This window comes from Buteo buteo, chromosome 11 (assembly GCF_964188355.1).
Source record: "Buteo buteo chromosome 11, bButBut1.hap1.1, whole genome shotgun sequence".
In the NCBI taxonomy this organism is placed as follows: Eukaryota; Metazoa; Chordata; class Aves; order Accipitriformes; family Accipitridae; genus Buteo; species Buteo buteo.
In genome coordinates, this window is record NC_134181.1 from 42,267,117 (window position 1) to 42,290,095 (window position 22,979).

Consider the following 22,979-nt stretch of genomic DNA (forward strand, 5'->3'; position numbering starts at 1 on the left):
GCAAGCTTTTCAGCCGGAATTAATTTATTTATTTTCTCTACTCTGCAACTTTGTGTTATTTTACCATGGGCAAAACAGCAGAACACAGCAACAAACATGCTTCAATCTGAAGGCATCCTGAGAATTCTTGCTTAAGACCTGTGCTTCTTATCTACTAAGAACCATGATTTCTAAGAAAAATCTGTGGCCATGACTGCCTCGAAAATAGAAAACATCATGTAGACAATATGCATGTTGCTACAAGTCAGACCTTATTTGACCAAAAATATTAGATAGAACTGCCTGTTTAATTAGACATGGATCAAAAATGAAGAATTAAGCACTCTCCCATCATTCCCTCCAGGTTTTGAAGTTGGCATTTTTCCCCCTCTGCATATAGTTAGTTGTTTGCCTCCGGCTGTCAAGAAATGCAGAAGGCTGTTATTAAAGCACCAAGAATTTGCTAAACCCCATCTTTTGTGGAACTTGCTGAGTTAGAAAATTCCTTCTCACCTCCTCCCCCACCTCTCCTTGACTAGAATAGCTGAAGAACAAATATCACATTATGGTGCTACGTAAAAGGGCCTAGTGTGTTTGCAGTTTAAGTGACTAGCACAAGACAGAACAAATCCTAAAGCTCAAGCCTGTCCAGCTAAGTGACAAGGGAAGTAAAAAAAAGTATTTGCTTTTTAAAAGCATATCAGAACAAAGACATTTAGGACTCGCTGTCCTTAGTGCTTTATATTCAGAAATTGATTCCTAATATAGATTGTTAAAAAGTTCTCCAAGCAATTAGAGCCTGAACACATACAGGAGAGAGACTGAAGAATTGCCACTACAATGAGTGAGATTCTGAGAAAGCAGAAACCATGATCCCACCTCATCAACTGTTTAGTGTTGGCCTCAAGCCAGAAGTCTGCTTTTGCCTTTTCAGAACTCCAGGCCATCACAATAATAATTGTTATCCAGTTCTCCACATAACATCCAAATGGAGCAGTACAGGAGGTTCATTCAATGGCTCAAGTTTAAATTCAGCAAAGATGGCAGTTACTGCTTTGCCCTTCTGCCATAGATTACTGTTTCCAAATTGGTACAAGTAAATATTATACCTGTTCCTCATTAGATGTCAGCCACTACCATTTTTCACTAGCATTAATATTCTTGTAAACTACAGAAATCAAGGAGTACACAACCCATTCAATTATCCCCAGCATTGACCTCGGTGCAGATAAGCAGAGCTAGTCACTCCATCAAGTGCTCTCATTAAATCTGCTGCCAAACACAAGTCAACAACCTAAGTCTCTTAGCTGACAAATAGAGAGATGTCAGACAGCCACTGACAACCACAGAATCACCAGGCTTTTTTGCAAGAGGGATGGACATCACTTAAACCACACAGAATTATTACCAAGAAGCAGAGATTTGACATTTCTCACCATATCTTCACAACATGAAGCAATCGTATGCATTCCTTTCCCTGATCAGTCCACTTTTGCAAAGGGCCAGATCTTTCTGTACACCACCGAGAGAAGCATGCTCTTTTCTTAGATTGAAATGAAATAGATTTCCTGTTTGCCTCTACTTGCTTGCCTTTATTACACATATTCAAGTTAGTGTCCCTCTCCACTCCCCTGCATTCTTCGAACTTCCATTTTGGTACAGTTGCCTGGTAGTTTAAGGAAAGACATGAGAACAGGTGCTATTTTGGAACACAGATAAGTTTTTAATGATTTAACATATCATATAGACAATAGTTGAACAGCTCAACAGCCAGGGAGAGAGGATGCAGTTTCTGTCCCATTGAACGGGCAACAATCACAACACACTTCTGATCACGTTCTGTTTTTCTAGGAGAGAAAGGGGCCAGAAATTCCCACTCAAGTTGTCCAGATTAGGTTGGTTCTTACAATTTCTTACAATTACCGCTTCAAGCACTGGTATCACTTGCTAAGGAATTAATACCAAGTTGGAAAAGAAAGCAAGAGCAAGCCATCAGTATCTTGATCTTATCAGTTGTGGTGCAAAAAACCACAAAGTGCTGGAATACATATCAGCAGGAATGATATAATAGACCAACCTGATGGCCTTCCCTGAGGAAAACAATTATGAAGTGCTGGAACAGGGGTAAAGAATCTGTTTAACACTGAAAAGAGAAGTAACCTCTGCTACCCTCTGAAGGCAGCATCTCACACTGCACCTTCACACTGTATCATGTCTGCTGCAGCAAGTTGCCATAGGATGGCAGCAAAGGGGAGACAGATTTTCAGCTGGATAAACTGCTAATGCTAAAGCTTTTAAGCTTTTGGAAAAACAAGATTTTCAAGAGAATCTGCTGACAGAGCCATTATCTCACTTGATGACTTCTGGGAAAGAACAATGAAAACAATACAAGTGGATTTTATTAGATGGCTGGTAACACTACTTCTTGTTTATATCATACGTAATTGCAATAGCATTCTACAGATCTTTTGCACCAGGATATTCCACCACTGTGCTTCGGTTGGGTTTTTTGGGTTGGTTTTTTTTTTTTTGGGGGGGGGGGGCGGGGTTGTTTGGTTTTTTTGTTTTTTTTTTTTTTTAAAGCCTCTGTAGATTGTTTTATTTCAGTCAGGGAATAGGAAGTATCAGCTTAAACAAGCATACACAAAATCAAAATCACGGAGGAGATGGATGGAGTAAAAAGAGAGAAATGAGGCTCTTCATATAGAGAATAGCCCAATTTTGTCTAGCACTTGGACATCGCCCAGTGACTTGCAGGGGGAGCACAAATTTTGTCAGCATTTTACAGGTTCTCTACCCATTTTTTTCTGTGTTGTGTGGCCTTAAGAGGGAGGCAGTTTAAATTGCAACTTTAGAAAGCTAGGAGAAATTGTGAGAGAACCAACCCTGTTCCAGTGCCATTCTGCTCAGACCAAAATTCCAGAATAGCAAGCATGTCAAACAGCAAATCAAACCCATCATGACAGTTTAACTGAACTCATGCAACACAGTTGTCCTCAGAGGAGGGTTTGCACCATGTTCTGACATTCTAATTACTTCATGCACAAGGACATCATTAAACTGAAATCGTAGAACAACCCCACCCTTTTGCCTCCTGCACAACCAAGGAGTTAAGTACATTTGAATAACCAAGGCCTGAACAAGTTCAAGCTAACAAATCTTCAGTGCTTCTTGTCAGAAAGTGGACTAGAAGAGAGCTGTTTACAAAACTAAGACTCCTCTTAAGGAAACTGTTGCAGAGTAACAAGGAAATCGTTTACAGACAATAAACATCCCATCCTAGGCAGATCCCTGCTCTTGTCTCATGCTGTGGGACTTGGAGAAAATAACAACTCCATTGGAGTTCTGAATTCTTTAAACTCACCAAGAGGAACATAAGCACTATAGTGACGAATCCCAATACAATTCCTTTAGACTAAGGAGGGAAAAAACCCAACCAATTTTAGTCAGGAACTAAAATGTCCTTTCTACCTGACATAACAAAACAGGGACTGAAAGGCATCAACAACTAGCTATGCAAAGCATCAATACTTTCAGCTAGTAATCCATACAAAGTGAATAAATAATTCATAATTACATATGTAGTGTACACCATGCATGTCAAGAAGTGCTCCAGAGAGAGAAGCACAACAAGCATGCTTTACTCTCTAAAAGCAAAAATCCTCCAATTACTGTCACTCTGGAAAGTCTCTGGACTGCAGAGACACAACTGAACCTCCATGTACAGCTGCAAAGCTACATTAGATATTTTTTCTATGATGTTTTATAGTCTAGATTGACTCCATGCATCCTAAAATTTAGAGAAAGTATTCAAAGAATGTACTAGTACTCTAGTACAGTACCGGTACTCTAGTACTCTAAAGCAGGTGCATAACAAACTGAAGAAAGCAAGATTCAGTGCCAGAGAACTTAAGTCCCTCGCTTACACTGTGCACCTCTGGGTGTACAGAAACAATGTAAACCGTTTACACTGAGGGTCTTGTAAAGTAACAGCTGTTGTCTTGCTCTTTTGGATTTGAGTCTCCAGTTCCTTCCCTTTGTTGCTTAGATCATGCAGCTTTCAAACAGGCAGCAGCTCTGGGGGATATTCGCCATAGCAGTATTTTGCAATTGGATCTCTATAGGTGTTTTCATGCTGCACACTCTGTCAGGAAGAGGAGGAGAAGCTTTAACAATACACACATATTGAAACAATACATCCCTTCAATGCAGGCCAAAACCCAGAGCTTTTCCCAAATTCTTCTATTTATGACAGTATCATCTGGAGTCAGACAACACTGCACTCCCAACATATAAGAGCCAGTTGCTATTATAGACTTTAATGTTAAACCATACCCAGAACCTCCTTTTCAGGAGACTACCCAAGTAGGTGGGAATAGATTCAATATTCAAAAAAAATTTTATATGCTTAGGCAGTATCATCAAATGTCCTAAGCAAGCAAGGCATAGTAAAATTGCTACTTGAGATGTTTGCATTTTTCTTGATAAAGCTAGAGTTCAGATGTTACGGGTAAAAAACAAACAAACAAACAACTTTGGAGACATTTGGAACTATACCCTTTGTTTGCAGTCCACCCCTATTGCTATATTAAATACTCAAGCTGCATGACATCTCCAACAGCACTTTCTAAGAGGGCCGATGCTTGCTTAGATCGAAACTTCTAATAAAATCATATGGGTAACAGAAGTTCACCTCTGTTCTTAAAAAGCAAAAAAAAATTAACAACATACTTTTTGAGTTATTGTGCAGATGATTCTCAGCATATGTTAAGTCTAAAAATGTACCATAAAGTAAATAGCATTCTGAAGCTAGTGGGAACAACTCACACGGTTGTCTTCCTTATGAGATCTTCCCCAGAACACATCAGAGATCTTTACCAGTCATTGAACTCAGCTAGTCTCTTTTTAGTTAAGTACCTCTTTTCTAAAGAGCGTACAACCCATCCTGCTCTAAATAGGCACTCTGCCCTTCATTTACTGCTGATATTACTATTTCACCTTACAAATCAGAGGACTGCCTTCAGATTAGCTCTCACCCATAGCTTCAGCATTCATGAAAATGCCCACGTGCATGCAAGCACAACAGACCAGCCATTCATAGGACCAAGACCCATTTTCCAAAGGCATTTTTGGGGTATTTTTCCATTTTTGAGCCCTGGACATGTACTTGTGTCTTACCTGTGATGAAGTCCTACATTTTGCCAGACATAACTCAAAGTGATCTTCCACTGCCATGAAGAGGTTTTGGAAAGCAATAGCTGCCCGGTTCAAGAAACGTTCCAGAAGATGTTGCTAAGTGGTTAGTAAAAAACAAGACAAAGTGAAAAAAAAATCACGAATGCCGTACTTGAACAAGGAGTAATCATAGCCCACCTTAACCTACATAGCTCAAGTATCAGAGGAATAGTAAGCACTTCTAATTTCTAGCAAGCGCTGAGAAGCTAACACACCACAGAACCGCAGCAGTAGGAAGAGAATCTAGAGAAGCTAACAGAATACAGGGAAGTGCTAGTTGCAAAACTGATACTGGCTGGAATAGCTTTTCTACAATCATTTCCCTTCAGCAAATGCAATTCCCCCAAAGCTGAAACATTTTGCAAGGCTCCCAGTATTTCCTCTCAAAGGTGGGAAGGATGAAATTTTTTAAAGCTTTATTTATAGCTTGCCCTATGGTCCTTGCAGGCTTTCCTCATCCAAGACAAGGGACTGTCCCCTCTAAGGAAAAAGCTCCTCACAAACAAGCACTTTTAGCGACCACAGAGGAACCTGAGCAGCTGAGAGCACCTGAAAAGCAGGAGAAAGTCTATGCACCTTGCTGGGTTGCAGGCAACAGGAAACACAGTACTCGTATACACTGCAGCAGCCATTGGGAAGGCAGCTGTCACAGCTGTACAGCTTTGTACTGGGCACGTTGACATTACAACAGCCATTTACCAGTAGGTCCTTCCTCTCACAGATGTAGCCTGAAAAACAAAAACAGTAGTAACACCTGGCAAGACATACTCCTTTGCACATTCTGTAGAAATCTATAGAAAGAACCTCATTACTTAAGAAAAGGTTTATTCATCATTTAGTAGATTATGATCCCCCTCAATTTCACTTAAATCCTAACTAGCAATTCTTTGAAATAACACTTAGACATAGAGATGAGTTTCACAACAGCATGGTGTTATCTGCACAACTGTTAGGTACCTACTCTAATATGCTGTGTATACAGTATGAGTAGTCAAATGCAGAATATTTAAGTTCTGATTTCTTTTTGGCATAATTCATTGTTGCAATTGGAAGGGGAAAGGTGATTGGTGATGATTATACTGGAAAAAACTATGAAATACGTTCTTTCAACTGGTCTGTGTCTGGGTAACTCTCTTTACAGTTCAATATGCAGAGACTTAGATTTATCCATGCAGGATAGCTGTAATATTCCTTGTTGAGCAGAGTCCTTAATAGTTTAGAACCACAGTGTGTGTCCTTACAGAAACTGTACTACCACAGCCTTAGACCGTGAAAGATACCTGTGATTTTAGAGACCTTAGTGAATCAGCAGTAAGCATAATTCAGGCAGGGCTAAATGTAACATTGCTGCAAATCACAGAAGATGTGGTGGTTTTCCTACAGCCTTGATTTCTGGTCAAGAACGGTCCCATGCCTGAGCAACAAGCACACTGGGAAAGCATATGTACAGGGCAGGAAAGGCTCCATACACTTAAAACAAGTGGTTAATTTGAGAACCTGCAAGAAATATCCTTGGGTTTACAAGGGTCAGATGAGGTTGTTAACTGTGACTGAGCCCTAATTATACCAGTCCTGAGCTGCCTCCATGCAAGGCCAGTTGGGTTTCCCTGATTACTCTCCCTAACATATTTGACAGTAGGAATACACTGCCGGGAGACAGAGGTAGCTCCGCAAGCAACTGCACTAAGCTGAGCGGGACTCAATGTTTGAGTTCTGTGCAAAGGTAACTGGAGTTCTTTGAATCTAAGGTGGTCCTGGAAACAGTGCAGCTGCACTCATAAGGTACAGTGCCTGAGCCGAGTCCAGCTGGACCCAAGCCTGCTGTGCACAGAACCAGGTCAGCAGTGTCTGCAGCCACAGCAAAATTAATCCAGTCTGAGGATAAAATGCCAACAGCTGAGGTTCTGCAGTAAGAATGCCTTAACAAGGAGCAGTTGTTACTTGGAAGTGCCATCAACAATCACACAGGCAAAGCAGCATTCGACACTGCAATATGCAGAATAAATTCTTAGTATCAAGTATACCCAGTTCATCTGTAATGAGGAGCTTCCCCTGCACAGAATTCCTGCACTGGTTACTCAGCTGACTGCTGTTTCCCGAACTGAACTTCACCTTCCACATGATCGGCTGCTCGTGCTCTTGCACTTGGAGGAGATTCCGATCTCTCACTGTCCTCTCTTCCTGCAATGAAAAGACAGCAATGCAACCAAACATACAAGTTCCTTCTGCCATTCCAATCCATGTGATTTCCCCGCAATTAAAAATGCCTAGTATTTGTAAACTACAGGAAACTTGAGCGTCAATGGCATAAGCACAATACTACTTGCGGTAGCTTACTTTTTGCTATACACAGCATGAAAGCAACGTAATCCAGGAAATGGGGGTATGCAAGTTCACCAAAGGATCAGCTAACACAGCTGAGTTCGGTTACTACAACCACAGAAGTAGCATATATTACATTAAATAACCACAGGTACACATATTTCTCTTTTGTAAGTTCTTTGCTTGTGGAGTTACAGTTCACAAGAGATATTACAACAGAAGAATCAAGTCCCTTCGAAACTTTTTTTTCCCCAGTTTTGGTTCAAAACACTATTGCCGTCAAACACGGTATCAGACATGACTTTTTTTAACTCCCGTCTTTTTTTAATCACTACGATGTGATTCTTACGGCAACGTATCCCAGGAGCTCGGCGACAGCACTCGAAGAACAGAAGTTACGCTGGGATGTTTCGATCCCTCCCGACCCCCGCCCCAGCGCGCTCCGGGGAGGGCACTGACCTGCTTGAAGGTGCTGGTGAGGAAGTAGACGAGGGAGAGCCCGAAGACGACGCCGAGAACCCAGCGCTTCCTCAGCAGCCGCCGCCACAGCACCGCTCCCCAGGGCACCATGGCGGCGCGGCGGGCGGCCCGGCCCCGGGACCTCGGGCTGGGCCCTCAGCCCCCCGCCGCCGCCGCGCTCGCCCGCCGCAGGGAGGGAGAGGAACGGCGGGGGCAGCGCTGATCCAGGACCGGCATCACCGGCGGGAGGGACGGGCGGGCGGAGGTAAGCGAGCCCGGGACGCGCCCGGCGGAGAGCCTCGGCGCGGCGGCCCCAGGCGCGGCCACCGGGCCCGGCCTAGCCTCCCGGGGAGCGCGGCCCAACCGCTTCCGCCGGCCGCGGGGCGGAGGAGGCGGAAGCCGCGGATATGCGTGCGCTCGGAGGGGGCGGCCGCGCCGGGCGAGGGCGGCGCCCGTCACCGAGGCCCAGCACGGGTAGGTACGGGGGGCCGCGGCCTCCTGGGCCGGGCCGGGCTTGCTGCTGCCCGCTCCCGCCCCCGCTGGGGGCATTTCGCCACCTACTCCAGCGGGAATCTCCTTCCCCGACCTAACTGGAAAAAAAGGCCGCACCTAGGTCTCTCTCTGTGTATACATATATCTGTGTGTATGCGTATAACTGTATTTATTATGTATATGTGTGCGTGTATATATATCAGTACATTTACGTATTTATTTATTTATTTATTACACACACGTGTGTGTGTATACATAACGAAGGCAGCATACAGCCCAGCAGGCGCCCAGGGAGTGCCTGGGCAGTGAGCAGGGCTGTAGGTGCCAATCCCAGAGGAAAACAGCCTTGCTGGATCGTGCACGTGTGCAGGGGTTGAAGCGCCAAGGGTTCCTGCTCCTGTCTGTCTTTCCTAAGAAGATGGAGAGGTGAAACTGGCTGTGCTGTGGTGAAAATGACTCTATTCATGTGCTTCTTACAGATGCGCCTGTTTCAGCTCTGTGATCCGGGTGCCTTGCAGTCATCCACCTTGAAGGACCTGTGATGAGTTTGAAATTTGGACCATCTTGGATTATCTGAAGGACTCCACGTATGAGATGTCTGCACCCTTTTGAGCTTCCCTCTCTCCCACGGTGGCACCTTGCACCTCTGGTTAAACCTGTTGTTCAGGTACTGTTAAAAAATGTTCAACTGTTGCAAGATGAAAACCCCTTATACGGAAAAGGCAGGACCAATCAGTACTGAAGCCGAGTGCCTTTTGGAACAAAGTCCATTTAAATTCTGTCTGATCTTAAGTCTGTAGGACTCTGGGCAGAACAGATGATTACATCTCATGAAGTCCTGTATCTTCAGTACTTTGCATTCATGTCACTGCCCCCTTCATGGCTGATGCCAAAAGGCAAAGTGTCTCCCCATAGAACTGCATGTCATTTTGGAACATCATTTCACCCCACATTACAATTTAGTAGACTTCTAATGGTCTAGAAGAGAGTGAAAGATTTTCCAGGTTTCTCCACACTGGCTCTAGCTCTCAGCTTGTAGCATGGGAAGATGGACAGATTTCTTTATAAGCAGTGACCCCAAAGTTGTTTGCAGGTAGGACAGCTCTGCCTACATGGGTCAGCCTGTCTTGGTCTTTTCATCATATCTTAATTACTGGTTTGGTTAAAGAGAGGATAATATTATGTATTAAGTCAACAGAGACACTGTCAGGTTAGGATTAAGTAACATTTACTGCAGGGAAAGCACAAAAGATTCTTGGAGTACTAAGTGTTGTTACTACAAATGCAGCTTTAAAAAAATCTGGAAAAAAAACCCTTCAATATGTATTTTTTACTGTATAAAACTTACAGATCTTTTTAAAACAAGTTTTGGCCCTGAAAGCATGACACAAATTAAAATGTATAGCTAGAGATTAAAAAACTGCTGGGAGTTACAAGATCAAAATTTGTAGTTAAGAGAGTGTTGGTTACTTAGGGTATCAGAAAACTTTGGTTAGAATTAGATTTGTGGTACTCATGATGGCTTCCTGCATCCTCTCCATAAAATGTGTTAAAAGCTGTGGTTTTCCTACCATATATGATTATACCAAATTTTATTTACATAGATATGTGTGTATTTATATTAACTGGCAAGGGGATGTCCAAAGTTGGTACGTCATATTAAAACCTCCGTGTTCTCTGTCAGTGAATACTCAAATCCAGTGTTGTCTCAGTTCAGCCTACTTGATGGGGTTCTTCAAGACTACATGTTACAAACCAAGGGTCCTTCTCTTTTTTGTAAATGTAAGCTTTTTTTTTTTCTCATCTTGTTACAAATTCAATACAGTGACCTGTGTGATTTAACTGAAATACCCTTTCTTCTTTCACTGTTTTATAACTTATCTTCAGGGCTGGGCGAGCTACAGGTACTTTTACTGCAGGTGTACGTGGTAAACACAACTGTCTGTTTATGCACTGTGAACTGCATGATTTAGGCTTTATTAAGGGATAAAATTTGAATTTAATGCAGTTTTGCATGGGCTAGTAGGTCACTGAAAGTAAAGAATATGAATGAAAAGGTGCAAATATAGGGGAAAAAAATATTCTGTATTTTCTACTTCTCAGCTTCCATACTTCTGCTTACAGACAGCTAGGAAATGTTCTCAGAGCCATTGTGCCTTTACAGAATACAGATACAGGGCTACAAATTTATTTACATATATTCATGCAGTATGAAATGTTATAAATAATGTTATAACTTCTGATATTCAAAAGTATTTTTTAATTAAAAGAGACTTTTATATTTTATTCAGTAGCTATTGTAGTCTAGGGCTGAGTAGGCTCAGACTTCAATATTTAAAGGATTTCTCTCTAAATCTATGAAATGCCTGTGGGAACCTGGACAAATGACTTGCAAAAATAGCCCATTCCTCAGGTTTTATATAACTAATATAACATAAAGTAGTGTAAGACTATTTGCCGGGTACTCTGTGCTGTGCCTTGATGGTGATGATTGTATGTTCTTCTTTGCTTTTCAATTAACTTTATTTTAAAAAGGTGTAATGTGTTTGAGGTTGTTCCCTTAAAATTAGACACTTGAAAGCAGAGATTTAAATAACTAAATAAAGAACTTCTCTCCTTGTTCTAGGAAAAGTTCCTGAAGTTAACACAGTTTCAGTGCCCTTTCATTTCCCACTCTGGGCCTTACTTTATTTATGCTGACAATTCCAGAATGACTGGAGTGGGAACATGTGATCTTTTGCATATGTGCATATTATTTATGACCGTAGTGCAGAGTTTGCTAAAGGCATTTTTGTGCTTTAAAAGGAATGGATTGCTTATTTAAAAGAATATTGTCATAACCTGATTGTATTTTTTGTAAAAAGTGTTTATACGTTTTCTTTTTTTCTTTGCTCTCAGTTGTGCTTTACAAAGCAAGTTTCTTCAAAAGAGGAAGAAGGTATTTCATTTCCAGAGAGTGTATGTCAATTCACGTGTCACATCGAGAGGTACTCTGTTAGTTGTCCTCAAGTTCTTTATCAGAACATGTCATCACACAGCTGTACACTTCTTGTGACTGCCACATACCACAAAAGGGGATCTGACTAGTTTCTGCTCTGCCTGGAGACCTGTGTATGTGTGCTTCCATTTGGCAGTTGAATGTTGTTTCTTCGCAAGTGTACTAAGAAACAAATGCAAGCTTGAGGTGCTCTTTCAGAGAAGCGAATGATTTATGCCAGCCATGTCACTAGCTGAATGGGTTTCACAACCCTCTGACTCTGTGGGCCTTTGTTAGTAGTCACACTGGGAATTGTTGACCTGCAACGTTGATGTTGAGCGTGTTGTGTTTTAAGGTTTTGAGGAAAATGCAGAGACGGCATAGCAGCAACACTGACAACGTTCCTCCTGAAAGGTAAATCTTTTTCCCTCTTTTTTCCTCTGTTTTCCTCTCCAGAAGGGAATGTTCTGATTTAAGTGTGTGGTGTGTTTTAGAACATGAAAGCTCAAAATTGAGAAAGGCATGTATTTTCTGTGCACGTAGTGTGGCCAGGCTTTCTGTTTGAGTTTAGAGACAGATTTACTTTTCTCATTCATGTCAGTTATTGACTGCTACCACCTGTGGTGTTTCAGGTCTCATGATCCAGTATGGCACATATGGAGACAGTTGTCTTAGCATAGGCAAGACGCTTTGGAGCTCAAGAAGAGCGATTCATGGCACAGACCTGTGGGGATCCTGAGCGCTATCAATCTGAAAGGATTGATCTGTATGAACAGAGGCTATTTATACTTCTGTTGCTAAGGTGTTTAAAAAGTCTGCTGGTCTGAAGCTCCCAACTACTATGACTTAGTATTTTATAAAGATTTTGAGTGATCCTTTACATCATCCCAGAATCTCTATCTAGCTTCATGTATGTGAATACTTAGAAGTAGAATACCTCTAATTCATTTCTGTAATTATAACATCAGCAAGGGAGCCTTGCCACTGTTGTTGTTCTGGTACTAAATATTCCCTTGTGCTTTCCCAGGGTTAAAGCTTGACTTTTTTTTTTTTTTTTTCTAAAGAAGAAACTAATCTAATTACTCTAAGACAAAGATGGAACTAACACGTTTCATTGCTCTGGCTGAGCTGAGATTGTAAGTGAAAGATTGTTACTAAGTATTTCTTAGTGGTTTTGCAAGTAGAGATGAAGCTTGAGGTCATGACTACTTCTAGCATGGTTCCATTCTTAATTTCAGGGAAAAAGGAAGCCATCTTCAACTTTTTCTGCATGATGCTGCCCAAGCCTCAGTGCAGTCTGTGGGTCTTAAATCACCAGGCAAGGCTGGGGCTTGAGAGGCACATAGATGTTGTATGGGCCCTCTCATCTGCAATGTAGAGCTCTCTGAGTCTGTACAAACTTGTAAGGCACTTCAGGATCTGTTTGAATGGTTAAAATATATTCAGGATAGGTTTCTATTATCAAGTGCAAAAGATAGGGAGAGTAATGTCAATTGGTTTTTATAAATGCTTCTGTTTTTTTAACAGGGTAAATACATATAGTCAGTATCAGAGGCTGAAGGTTTTCTAACTGTAGAATGAAATGCTGTTGCCACTGGTCTTCACTTCTGTTAACTTCAGCAGACACAATTTCATCCTTGTTTATTCATTTTTAAATATGTCCCTGATTAATCCCTTCCTGCTGAAAGCATAGTCATGTATCCTGGTAGTATTGTTCCAAACAATAGTTGTGTCTTTATCTGTAACACTGGGTTACACCCAACTTGTTATTTTCCCAGACATAAGTGCTGTCACATTATGTCTCTGTCTTACGTATATATCCCTGAATTGTAATGTTAGCTGTAAAAGCCAAGATCTGGTCGATGAATATTTTGAACCAAAAAGAGGTGTGCAATGTCTTGTTGACTTGATTCCTTGCTGAAGCCTGTGGAGAGACATTGGGAATGGGGTGTAGCTATACAAAGCCTTATTAGGAGTTTACTTAGTGGAAAGGTATGCCCAGAGAGATTTGAAGCTGTCTCCAGAGTGAGATGAAAGGCAGTGCTCTGTGCCCTGTAAGATGTCTGGGGAGGTTTTTGAACCCATGGGAGAGAGAGGGTTAAGGGCCCTGTATGTGCCTGCATGTGCTGTCTCAGCTTGTGACCACTATTTCTAAAGTTAGAGATCTCTAAGGATTAAAATCAAGAGAGACCGAAGCTCTGCAACATGCCTTATTTGTGGGCTTTGCCTCTTGCTGAACTTTATTTATTCTTTACTCTCCTTTTGCAAGTTAGAGAGGTATTTGCTGTCTGCCGGCATTCACTGCCTAATGATTGTTCTACTTGTTACTTGTATTGTTCCCTGTCATCTAAACTTTACATGTATTCATTTCAGTACCACAGTATTGAGTTCAGGTGAAGAAAGCCTATTTTCTTTTGCTATTAGGATGAAGATATTTAAGACTTTCTTTTTTGTAATCTGGCTATAATCCAACAAGCTCAGGAAAGAATCAGTGCCAGATCTAATCCTGTCCAGTGCCCAGTAATTTGGGTACATCCATGTCCAATTTGCCAAGAATATCAAAATAAAACAATTTCTCTTGACCCATGAGCACATCCTTCACTTACAATAAGCATTGGGTCAGGGCCACACAAGCAGCTCTCAACGCTTCTCTTCCCCAGTTGACTCTGTCTCTTGGTGTTATTCATCAGTGGGCAAGTAGTGATCAATCATCCCTAAGTAAAGACAGAAGATTTTGGGGGTAGGTAATTTCTTTTGAGTTAGCTTGAGTTAGCTTGATTCATTTGTTTGTATATATTATGCCCTGTCTTGGTCATGCTGTGTCAAATTACATGGAGTTTTGTATGTTTTTCTTTAAATATTAAAATCATTACAGAAGATGCTGGATTTGGTATCAGATGTATTTCTTCGGTTCCTCCAAAAGTAAAGGGGGTGTTTGGTAACTCTTTTTCTTAGATGAAGGAACTGGTGCCTTTTGATCCGTTCTTTAGAAGTGCTCTGTTCTTAGGAGTCTGGTTACTGGCCTCTAGTTCTGCAACTGTGACTTTCTAACAGCAAATAGGAGGAAAAGTATCTGTCATCTGGAGACCTACATATTCTGAGAGTGTGTGAGAAACTCTTAAATGACTATAGTCAGGATTGGGCTAAAAGACTGAGATGTTCTGTGGCACTCATTTTTGTTTAATCACTTTTCTCTATTCTCCATCCACTGCAGAAACCGGAGCCAAACAGTCAGTTCTGAAACCAGCGTGGATGAAAGTGGAGTTTTTGAAAGTCTGAAGGCTGAAGCTTCCTCACCACAACAGCTGTTCTCAGGCCTGGCAGGTATTCCGTCGGGCACCATCACAGCCACGCCATTCCAGGCAGGTTTGGTTCTGGGCTCTTCGGCAGGAGGTGGGGAAGTATTTATTCAGATGCCAGCCCCAAGGGAGGAAGGGAGCAGTCGTACAGAAGGAGCCCCGTTTCACCACCGGCAATCGTCCCATCATTTCCACCATGGCCATCACCGGGGCTCATCTCTACTGCACATGGCAGGAGGGGACCGCCACGGGCATGCTGAGGAAGGCAGTGACGAACAAGCTGGAACTCCAGCTCCAGCTCTTTCAGAGTTAAAAGCTGTGATCGGCTGGCTGCAGAAGGGACTTCCCTTCATCTTGATCCTCCTGGCTAAAGTGTGTTTCCAGCACAAGCTTGGTAAGGATCTATCCTTTTTGCATTGCAAGTGTATTAGAGAGTGGTTAGGAAGCTTTATCGTGCTGTGGTGTGTGACACATTTATCTGCATGACAGTGTCTAGAGGTAGTCTAGCATGAAGGGGACATATTCAAATGCATGGGATAATGCATTTGATAAATTCACCCTACTTTCAGTCCAAGCTATTTTCATCTGTGTCAGTCCCATCTGTTTCCTGTCCTGACCTGTGGGAGACCAGTTCTGTTCCTTTTCCTAATCTCTCCTTGACATTCCTGTAGGGGCTGAGGATGCTACCAAGGCTTATCCCTCAGAACTCTCTCTAGAAGAGATGGGGAGAGCTTACATTAGTGACTACCAAAGGCTTCTGTGTAGCACAGAAGAGTGTGTAGCTGGAGGGATGGTAGTTGTGAAATCAAGCCAGACAGCATCAGCAGTTACATCTTACAGTTGAGATCTTCAGAGTTCCCTAAAGAATATATCTATCCAGGTTTCTTTAATAGTACCTGGGTATTTCAGCCCTTCACTGGTCATGTAAAATCTATTCATCTAATCCTCCTTTTAGTACGAAATTGTATGTGTGCCACATCTGAGGCTCCTTACTCATTCTGGGAGTAGTATGCTGAGATTATCATCACAGGAAAGCCAGTAATGCTTGAGTTTAGCCCACTTACAGCTCTGCCAGTATTTCCCAAACCAGGTATTGATTCATGTCTGCAACATCTTGCTCTTTGGACCTGGTAACCTATATGGTTTTTCATAGTGTGCCCTGTCCTCCATAAGCTGCTGAACTGCTCTTGTACTACTGTCATCTAGCTGAGTTCTGTTTGCACAACGCAGCCACAGCTTGCAACACTTCTCCTTCAGCACAGAACTGACATTAGGATGGAGTGTCTGTATTGGGCTGGGTGGCAAGTGCTCACTGCAGTAGCTTAATTTTCATTTAGCTTGAATTTGAACTTTATATGAGTCCAGACTGCCCTGTTTTAGTCAGCTTTATATTTTAATTCCCAGTGCATCCAGAATATCACCCAGTAAATTTTTTTCTAAGCTTGAGATGCTGTCATCAAATGGCTTAGTACTGAAGATCCTCCTGCTCAGCCATATATACTCTGACAGCGTCTTTCCCTGCAGGGATTGCTGTGTGCATCGGTATGGCCAGCACATTCGCGTATGCCAACTCAACACTCCGAGAACAGGTTGCTCTGAAGGTGAGTACAGTATTTTACTCTCTTATGTTCCCAGGCAACAACACTCTTTGTATACAAAACAAAGTCTATGTTGAACCTTCTTTTGCAATGTAGGGCTGAATGCTGTTACATGCATACAGATCTGTCAGAATAAGAGTACCGTGCCGTAATCCTCACTTCCTCTTCCTACTTCTCCCCATTGATGCTCTCCCACAGTTTCTATCCTGCTCTTTTGTGAAAGTGTCGCATAATAAAACAAAGAGAGGAAGGGTCAGGGATACTGTAATCTGCTTTTGGCGCTGCCACTGACTGGCAGTACATCTTCAAGCACTTCTCTGCACCTCAGTTTCTCATTATATACAGCAGAGGTGCTGAAAACTATTTCAGTAGTTAATGATAATTTTTAATTTATTAGCATTTAGATAATGTTTTAAGATGTTCAGCTGAAAGATTTTGTAGATGTATTGCTTGCTAGTATCATTATAATGCTCTGTTGATAATATGCTTAGTATATAAAGAAACAAGCAGATCTTTTCAGGTCTTATGATCTTCAGTGTCAGCAGAATACTTCAACAGTACTGAAAGCACAAGACTAGAATTGCTTTTTTGTAAAAATTACATGGGTGGCACAAGTGTATACTTATATCTACCAGCAGCAGTAAAATAAATGTGATACAATGCTGAATGAACAGATAAATTGCACGATCATGTGATAGATTGCTGTTGCCTTGCGCTTTGCACCTCTGTCTTTCCAGCAGTGTGCCCCTTAATCTGCCTGCTTTAAATCTCAACCTAACATCCCTGACTGTTGAATAGCTACAAGGAGCTATTTTCTTAATAAATCAAATCACAGGAAAAATGCTGGGTTTTTTCCTCCCAGGAGTTAAATTTACTCACCAAAATTACACTGGGCCAAGATCCAGAGCAGGATCTTCTGCCATCCAGCTTCCGTCTATAATGTTCCATGTCTTTTGAAATGTAAAATTTGCTCTTCTTTTGACCTTTAATTATTTCTTCAGTCAAAAATGTATGTTCTAGAACCTCCATGCATTCAGATAACATTCATATGTGCTGCATGTAGTGATGGGTTATGTTATATTTGATTTAGCTAAGTCTTCTTCTAAGTGACTTTGGATCTATTTGTAAGCCACCCCTTTGATGAAGCGTCATTCCAAACAGGTGACAGCTCAGAATTATAGGACAATATATGGAACTGACTTTTTTTTAATCTGCTTGTCAAACTGCATTTTAAATATCAGCTGAATTTAGATGTCCCAAGAAAGATCCCAACTTTGAAAATTGCATTCTGCAGGGAAGGCTGTCATTTTCACCAGTGTATGCCCATTAATTTCTCTGAAGTTACTTTATTTGAAAAGGTTAGCTGAGTGAGAGCCATTTCTGCTTGTGTTTATATATGTCTTTACCTAGCAGCCTATTTCTGAGTCTTAGTCCTATGTAAATAAACAAATTACTGAACACTTAGTTGCATATTTGTGTCCCCTGGGTTGGTCTTGCATTTTTCAGCGGTGGAAGGCTCAGCACAACCCTTGAGACTTTGAATTTATCTTCTCTGCTTCTTTTTCTTGCTCAGGAGAAGAGATCAGTGTTGGTTGTCTTCTGGATCCTGGCCTTTCTCACTGGAAACACCTTGTACTTGCTTTACACATTCAGCTCTCAGCAGCTGTACAACAGGTGAGCAAAATTTACATTGTACTTGATGGAAGCAGGTGATAATTGCCAGGGAGGAAAAGAGGGAAGCCCACTTTTCCCCACACTTTGAGAGGAAGTGTGTATACTTAAGGTATCTGCTGTCTTTGTTACGTCTTTTTAATACCTTTCAGTGCAGGAAAAGAATGTGTGTGTTGCTGCTACCAGTGGACTATATGCTCCTATCAATAGATGGCATAACCAGGGTCTAAATGGGCCAGGGTGTGATGATGTACTACAGTGTTGCTGCTTGAAACATACACACTTGCAATTTTCTTATGTATTGAAGCAGGGTGGATACTTTTTTATAGTGGGACTTCTGAATTTCCATTTTGGCCACTATGACTGAACATAAAGAGCAGGTGTTGGAAGCAGATAAGAAGTTGACCCACTGTTTATTCCTCTTCCTGTAATGTTTTCTTTTCTCTTCAGTCTGTCAAGCTTTGAGTGTATTACAGGAGATAAACTGGAGAGGAAATAGTAGTGTTTTACTTCAGTGTCCTCAGGGCCTGGGTCTGAGGTAATTAAGATAGCCTCCACTTTCAAATTCTAACTAAAGAGGTTCTCAAATACAGAAAAGTTGGTACCCGTGGAATTGGTTGGTACTATCACTGTTTATTATAAAGCAGGGATTAAATGACAGATGGGAAACAAAGATACAGAACTTAAGCAAGGGGATGTTAGTAGAATAAATAGGAAGAAATGGAGCAATATCAAAACTAGTTACTTGAGAAAGTAGTTTTGATATTGGTAGCTAAAACCGTATGAATTATCTTCCGAATAAAAATTTTATTTGTCCCACTGAAGGGGACTTAGAACTTCAGACTGAAAATACAATGAGTGTAGCACGCATCAGTTGGGTTATGGATAGATGGCTCTTGAGTTTCTGTCATTTATTTTGTTGCCTCTCTGCTTCTTCCCACCAATACTGTCTATGGGAAGAGTCAAGGTCTGCCCACAACCCTGGTAGCCTTTGAAATTACCCCTAATGTATTTCAGTTTGATCATTGAAAGGCTGCGTATGTAAATGCTTCTAGGAAGGGGAAGAGATGAGAAGGCTTTTATGTGTGAGTCCGAATGGGAGTGGCAAGCCTTGGGATACTCTGTATAGGGCTTGTGGGAAGGAATCCAAGAAAAGAAACAGGTATGGCAGAAAGGTGTGAAAGCTTTGAGAAGAAATTTGTTTGCACCACAGGGAAACAGAGTGTCTCTAAGAAGGTGGTTAAGGTTAAAAGCATGAATGGAACTAGTTTAAAATAAAGGATAGACCATCTAAAATAAAAGGGCTTCAGCAAACTGGGGCCATCCTACACACTGTTTAGGGTGTGGTTTATTAACAGTGAAGAGACTAGGCAACAGCTGCACTGAAAAGCCCTATTCCTGCGCGTGTTGTAGTGGTGCCTGCTGCATCAGGCTTGGGCTAGCGTATCTATTGCTTGCTGTGTGGGGACCTGTGACTATTCACGAGGCAGGCTTGTGAAATTAGAAATAGCTGCTTCAGTTTTGTTTCTTTCTGGCTTATTTTTCATTTCCTGATTTATTTACTTTTTGATTGTTTCTAGTGCATGAATAGTAGTAAAGTCTCTGATTCTGTTTCTGTTTTTAGGGTATAATTTTACCTGTTGTGCTGTGCCAGTGTTGTGAGTATTTTAAATTCATGTTCAGGCTTTTCATTCTGGGTTGGTTATTTTACTTTTGCTTTTATTTTTTTGTTAAGTGTTTGCTTTCTACCATGAGGCTATAGTAGGTAAATATCCTGAAGATGAATCCTGGTTTTTCAGTCTGAATAGGGTCCAGTCCTCATTGCTGCTCAGGTCAGTAGCTCCTGCCCATTGCTATATGAAGTTCTGCTGTCCTGGACTCCCCTTCTTTAAAAAGCAAATGTTCAGCCCAGTCAATAACATAAAGTAAAGGGCACTACCTTTTTGGATCTTTGGTTCAGGTAAGAGTTGCTAATTAACACAGCCCAGCTCTAGTTCTGCTTCAGACAGTGGCAAGCCACTGTCAGAGCATGACACACCTGAAGTTCTGACTTTCCTGCCATGCCTAATACAGTGCTTCCTTTCTCACCAGTTTGTTTCACATGCACAAGTAGCTTTAGAGACTGCTGTCCCAGTGGCAAGTCAGCCTCACTATGTCCTACATAGTGGTCTTGACTTGGCCACGATTTCCCCAAGAAATCATAATTACTGCTGACTTGGACTTCAAAGGATAAGCTTTGCTTCTGATAGAGCAAAGCTGTACACTAAAGGTACTGTCATTAGACCAAAGGCTCTTTTGCAGTGTGGATTGCAGGTTATGGAGATTGCAGTCTTCCAAAACAGATTTTGTACACATTTGGGTCCTGTTTTCTGATAGCGGGCAAACCTGCTGACCTCAGTAGAAATGGGCAAGACCAAAGTGAAGAGGCCCAGAGCCATGGGACTAATTTGCATGTCTTATTCCTATTGCCCTTGAGAACTTCACTGAAGCTCAGTGGAGTTTCTAGGCCTTCTCTAGCCAGCAGTGGATACAGCTGATATCAAGAAGCTTAAGTGAAGTTCTCCTCATTGGTATTTGAGCCTTGGTGTCATGCCTTTCAGCCTTATATTTCTGAAACCCAACCTTGAGAGGCTAGACTTCTTCGACCTGATGTGGATTGTGGGGATCGCAGACTTTGTACTGAAGTACCTCACCATCGCATTGAAATGCCTAATTGTTGCCCTGCCTAAGATCATCCTAGCTGTCAAGTCAAAGGTAAGAGTCTCTTTTCTTCTTGATATACAGATGTGTGTCTTTGATAATCTGATACCTTTACAACATGTTTGCAGCATGAAATATGGGTAGAAGATGAAAAATAATTAAATCTTTGATGAAACTTTGGCAGAAAGTCACACGAGTAGTGAATTTTATTTTTTGAACCATTGCAGACCTGAGCAAGGGTTTGGTAGTACCAGCAAGTAATTAAAGTCCAGAGAGAAAGGTAAGCATTGCTTGAGAAGGAATAGGTACTAGCAGCAAGATAACTGCTTTTCTGGTTGACTTTGTTCTAAGTCTTGTTTTCTGAGTTATCTCTGTAAATAGATATTTCTGAAGCACAAATCTCTTCATTTAATGGAAAGAAATTGCAAGTACTTGTCTCTTCAACTTTCCGCTTGGATCAAAGAAGTAACAGTATTAAATTAAAGCTACTGATGCCAGAAAAGACAGTGCCAGTTCTAACCATGGGTAAAGAAATATTTTACTTAAATGTGTACAAAATCATATGTAGACTAGGCCTAACTTTTGAAACTTTCTGACTACATTCTCTCTCTTGAAACACCTTTTCATATTTTTTTATTCTTATAGATCTGCCATGCTGCCTCTTCCTCCACTTAGTAGCATCTACATTTCAGTGGCAAATGTAGCAATATGTATTATTTGCATTTGGTGAAGAAACTTTCTGGCAGCTGTTGGGATGAAAGGCACTGTATAGATGCAAGATACTATCATTAATTGCTGAAAGTCCCAGGCAGGGCACTTAAGGGGATATCTAAACTGGGAATAGTTTTGCTTACAAATGACATGGGTGGCAGGGGAGTTGAGCAGTTTGTTCCTGCACAGCAGGGCTATTCGAGATGGTTATTAATTTATTTCTGGCAATTGTCCAGCTCTTTTTTTTTCCTTCTATTATTATTATTTTATTTTGGGAGATTAATGTGCTAGGTCAGAGCATAATCCAGCCTGGGGAGGGAGGGAAAAGTGATGTGAATAGTCTTCCCAAGATAAATTGCAGTGTTGGAAAAGGTTCACAGCCTTTGCTTGCTTGTCTGAGAGCTATCCCAAGTACTCATTAATCCTTGTCGGGAGAGAAGAAAGAGAAGGGGTCTTTATTTGCAGCTACAGTGGGAGGCTGGTAAGATCACATCTGTCAAGGGCCTATAATGACTCAGAGCACAGATGCTTCATTTTTAATACCTTTTTCTGGATAGCAATATTTCTCACTTTTTTTAAGTCCCTTTTTGTCTTAGGATGTTGTTGATGGTCTCACTGTCCCTTGACATCTGAGTCTGCTGTTACCTACCACTATGGATCTGGATTTATTTTTATCCCTCTCTCTACACTGCATCCATTAAGCCAACCAGCAATGAGATCTGGTGTAACAAATTAAGCAAGATCAGACTGGGATGGGAGAGCTCCAAGAGAACCCCAGGATGCCATAGAAATTGTAATTGGTAACCACATAGCTGAGCTCTTTCCCTGAACCTGGTGACCCAGCTTACTTCTACAGGCCAGCACAATGCTACACATCTTATTTTTCAGATGAGTTTTTAAGTGTAAGCTTTTTTTCCTGAGTTAGGACTGTTCTATTGTACTTTAGGCACATTAACTTTGACCAAATTCTTATCAAGTTATTTGCTATCGGCTATCTTAATACTTGCCAGATACAAAGTTATTCTCTTCCTCCCCATGTGCTGGTAGTAGTGTTTCTGCTTGTAGTTTATGAACTTCTGCACAGTTGTCACTTAGCGGTAGCAGGTAGCAAGCTGCAGAGAAATATAAATTAAACTCAGAGTAGAGCTAGAAGATTTTTTCAAAATATATATACTGAGAATTTTTCTGCTGATAGAACAGCAGCTTCTAGCTCCCTGTAATACAGGGCCTGAAGTGGAGATTGTGGCACTGTCAGGGATAGAGTTCAGCACACCTGTGAATGGGATAGAGGTATTTAATCATGAGCTTCCTTGCAGTACCTTCTTGCTGGCAGTCAGTAATAGATGATAAAACTTGCCCATGGATGGAATATCAGGGACTTTGATCATTCTGCATTCAACCTCTGAGCAGGCTTTTCAGATTTTCCTCATTTTGGAAGTTCAAAGGCAGTTCTAAAGCTAGTCTGACTTTTCATGCTGCTCCTTGAGATTCTAGTGTTCTCTGAATACTATGTGGTTTTCAGTGATGCTTGCACAG

General features: G+C 41.5%; 2 protein-coding genes across 5 annotated transcripts in view; one reads left to right on the forward strand and one right to left on the reverse strand.

Moving 5' to 3' along the window:
• Positions 1–1,679: 1,679 nt before the first annotated feature.
• SPRING1 (SREBF pathway regulator in golgi 1) lies at positions 1,680–8,373 on the reverse strand. Its single transcript, XM_075041840.1, has 5 exons — positions 7,996–8,373; positions 7,239–7,395; positions 5,791–5,942; positions 5,158–5,271; positions 1,680–4,123 (listed from the first exon to the last, which is right to left on the reverse strand). Exons 1-5 carry the CDS (start codon positions 8,104–8,106, stop codon positions 4,040–4,042), a joined length of 618 nt encoding a protein of 205 aa, XP_074897941.1. The 5' UTR covers positions 8,107–8,373; the 3' UTR covers positions 1,680–4,039.
• Positions 8,374–8,406: 33 nt separating this feature from the next.
• Positions 8,407–22,979, forward strand: part of RNFT2 (ring finger protein, transmembrane 2) — a 33,518-nt gene continuing 18,945 nt past the window's right edge. The window contains exons 1-7 of one of the 4 annotated variants that reach the window (XM_075041842.1): positions 8,407–8,469; positions 8,967–9,154; positions 11,820–11,878; positions 14,679–15,157; positions 16,288–16,364; positions 17,935–18,035; positions 20,633–20,786. In XM_075041842.1, coding sequence (XP_074897943.1) covers positions 9,077–9,154; positions 11,820–11,878; positions 14,679–15,157; positions 16,288–16,364; positions 17,935–18,035; positions 20,633–20,786 — 948 coding nt within the window. In that variant the 5' untranslated portion in view covers positions 8,407–8,469; positions 8,967–9,076. Of the gene's footprint in view, positions 8,470–8,509; positions 8,609–8,966; positions 9,155–9,176; positions 9,581–11,385; positions 11,879–14,678; positions 15,158–16,287; positions 16,365–17,934; positions 18,036–20,632; positions 20,787–22,979 lie in introns of those variants that run through there. The other 3 variants (XM_075041843.1, XM_075041845.1, XM_075041844.1) reach the window with 3 other exon arrangements.

Excerpts from the sequence above, each read along its gene's own strand:
- SPRING1 (XM_075041840.1), bottom strand. The coding sequence starts at position 8,106 with ATGGTGCCCTGGGGAGCGGTGCTGTGGCGGCGGCTGCTGAGGAAGCGC. Across the intron at positions 7,396-7,995 it reads TCACCAGCACCTTCAAGCAG|GAAGAGAGGACAGTGAGAGA; the intron begins GTCAGTGCCCTC and ends TTTTCATTGCAG. Across the intron at positions 4,124-5,157 it reads AATGTAGGACTTCATCACAG|AGTGTGCAGCATGAAAACAC; the intron begins GTAAGACACAAG and ends TCTTCCTGACAG.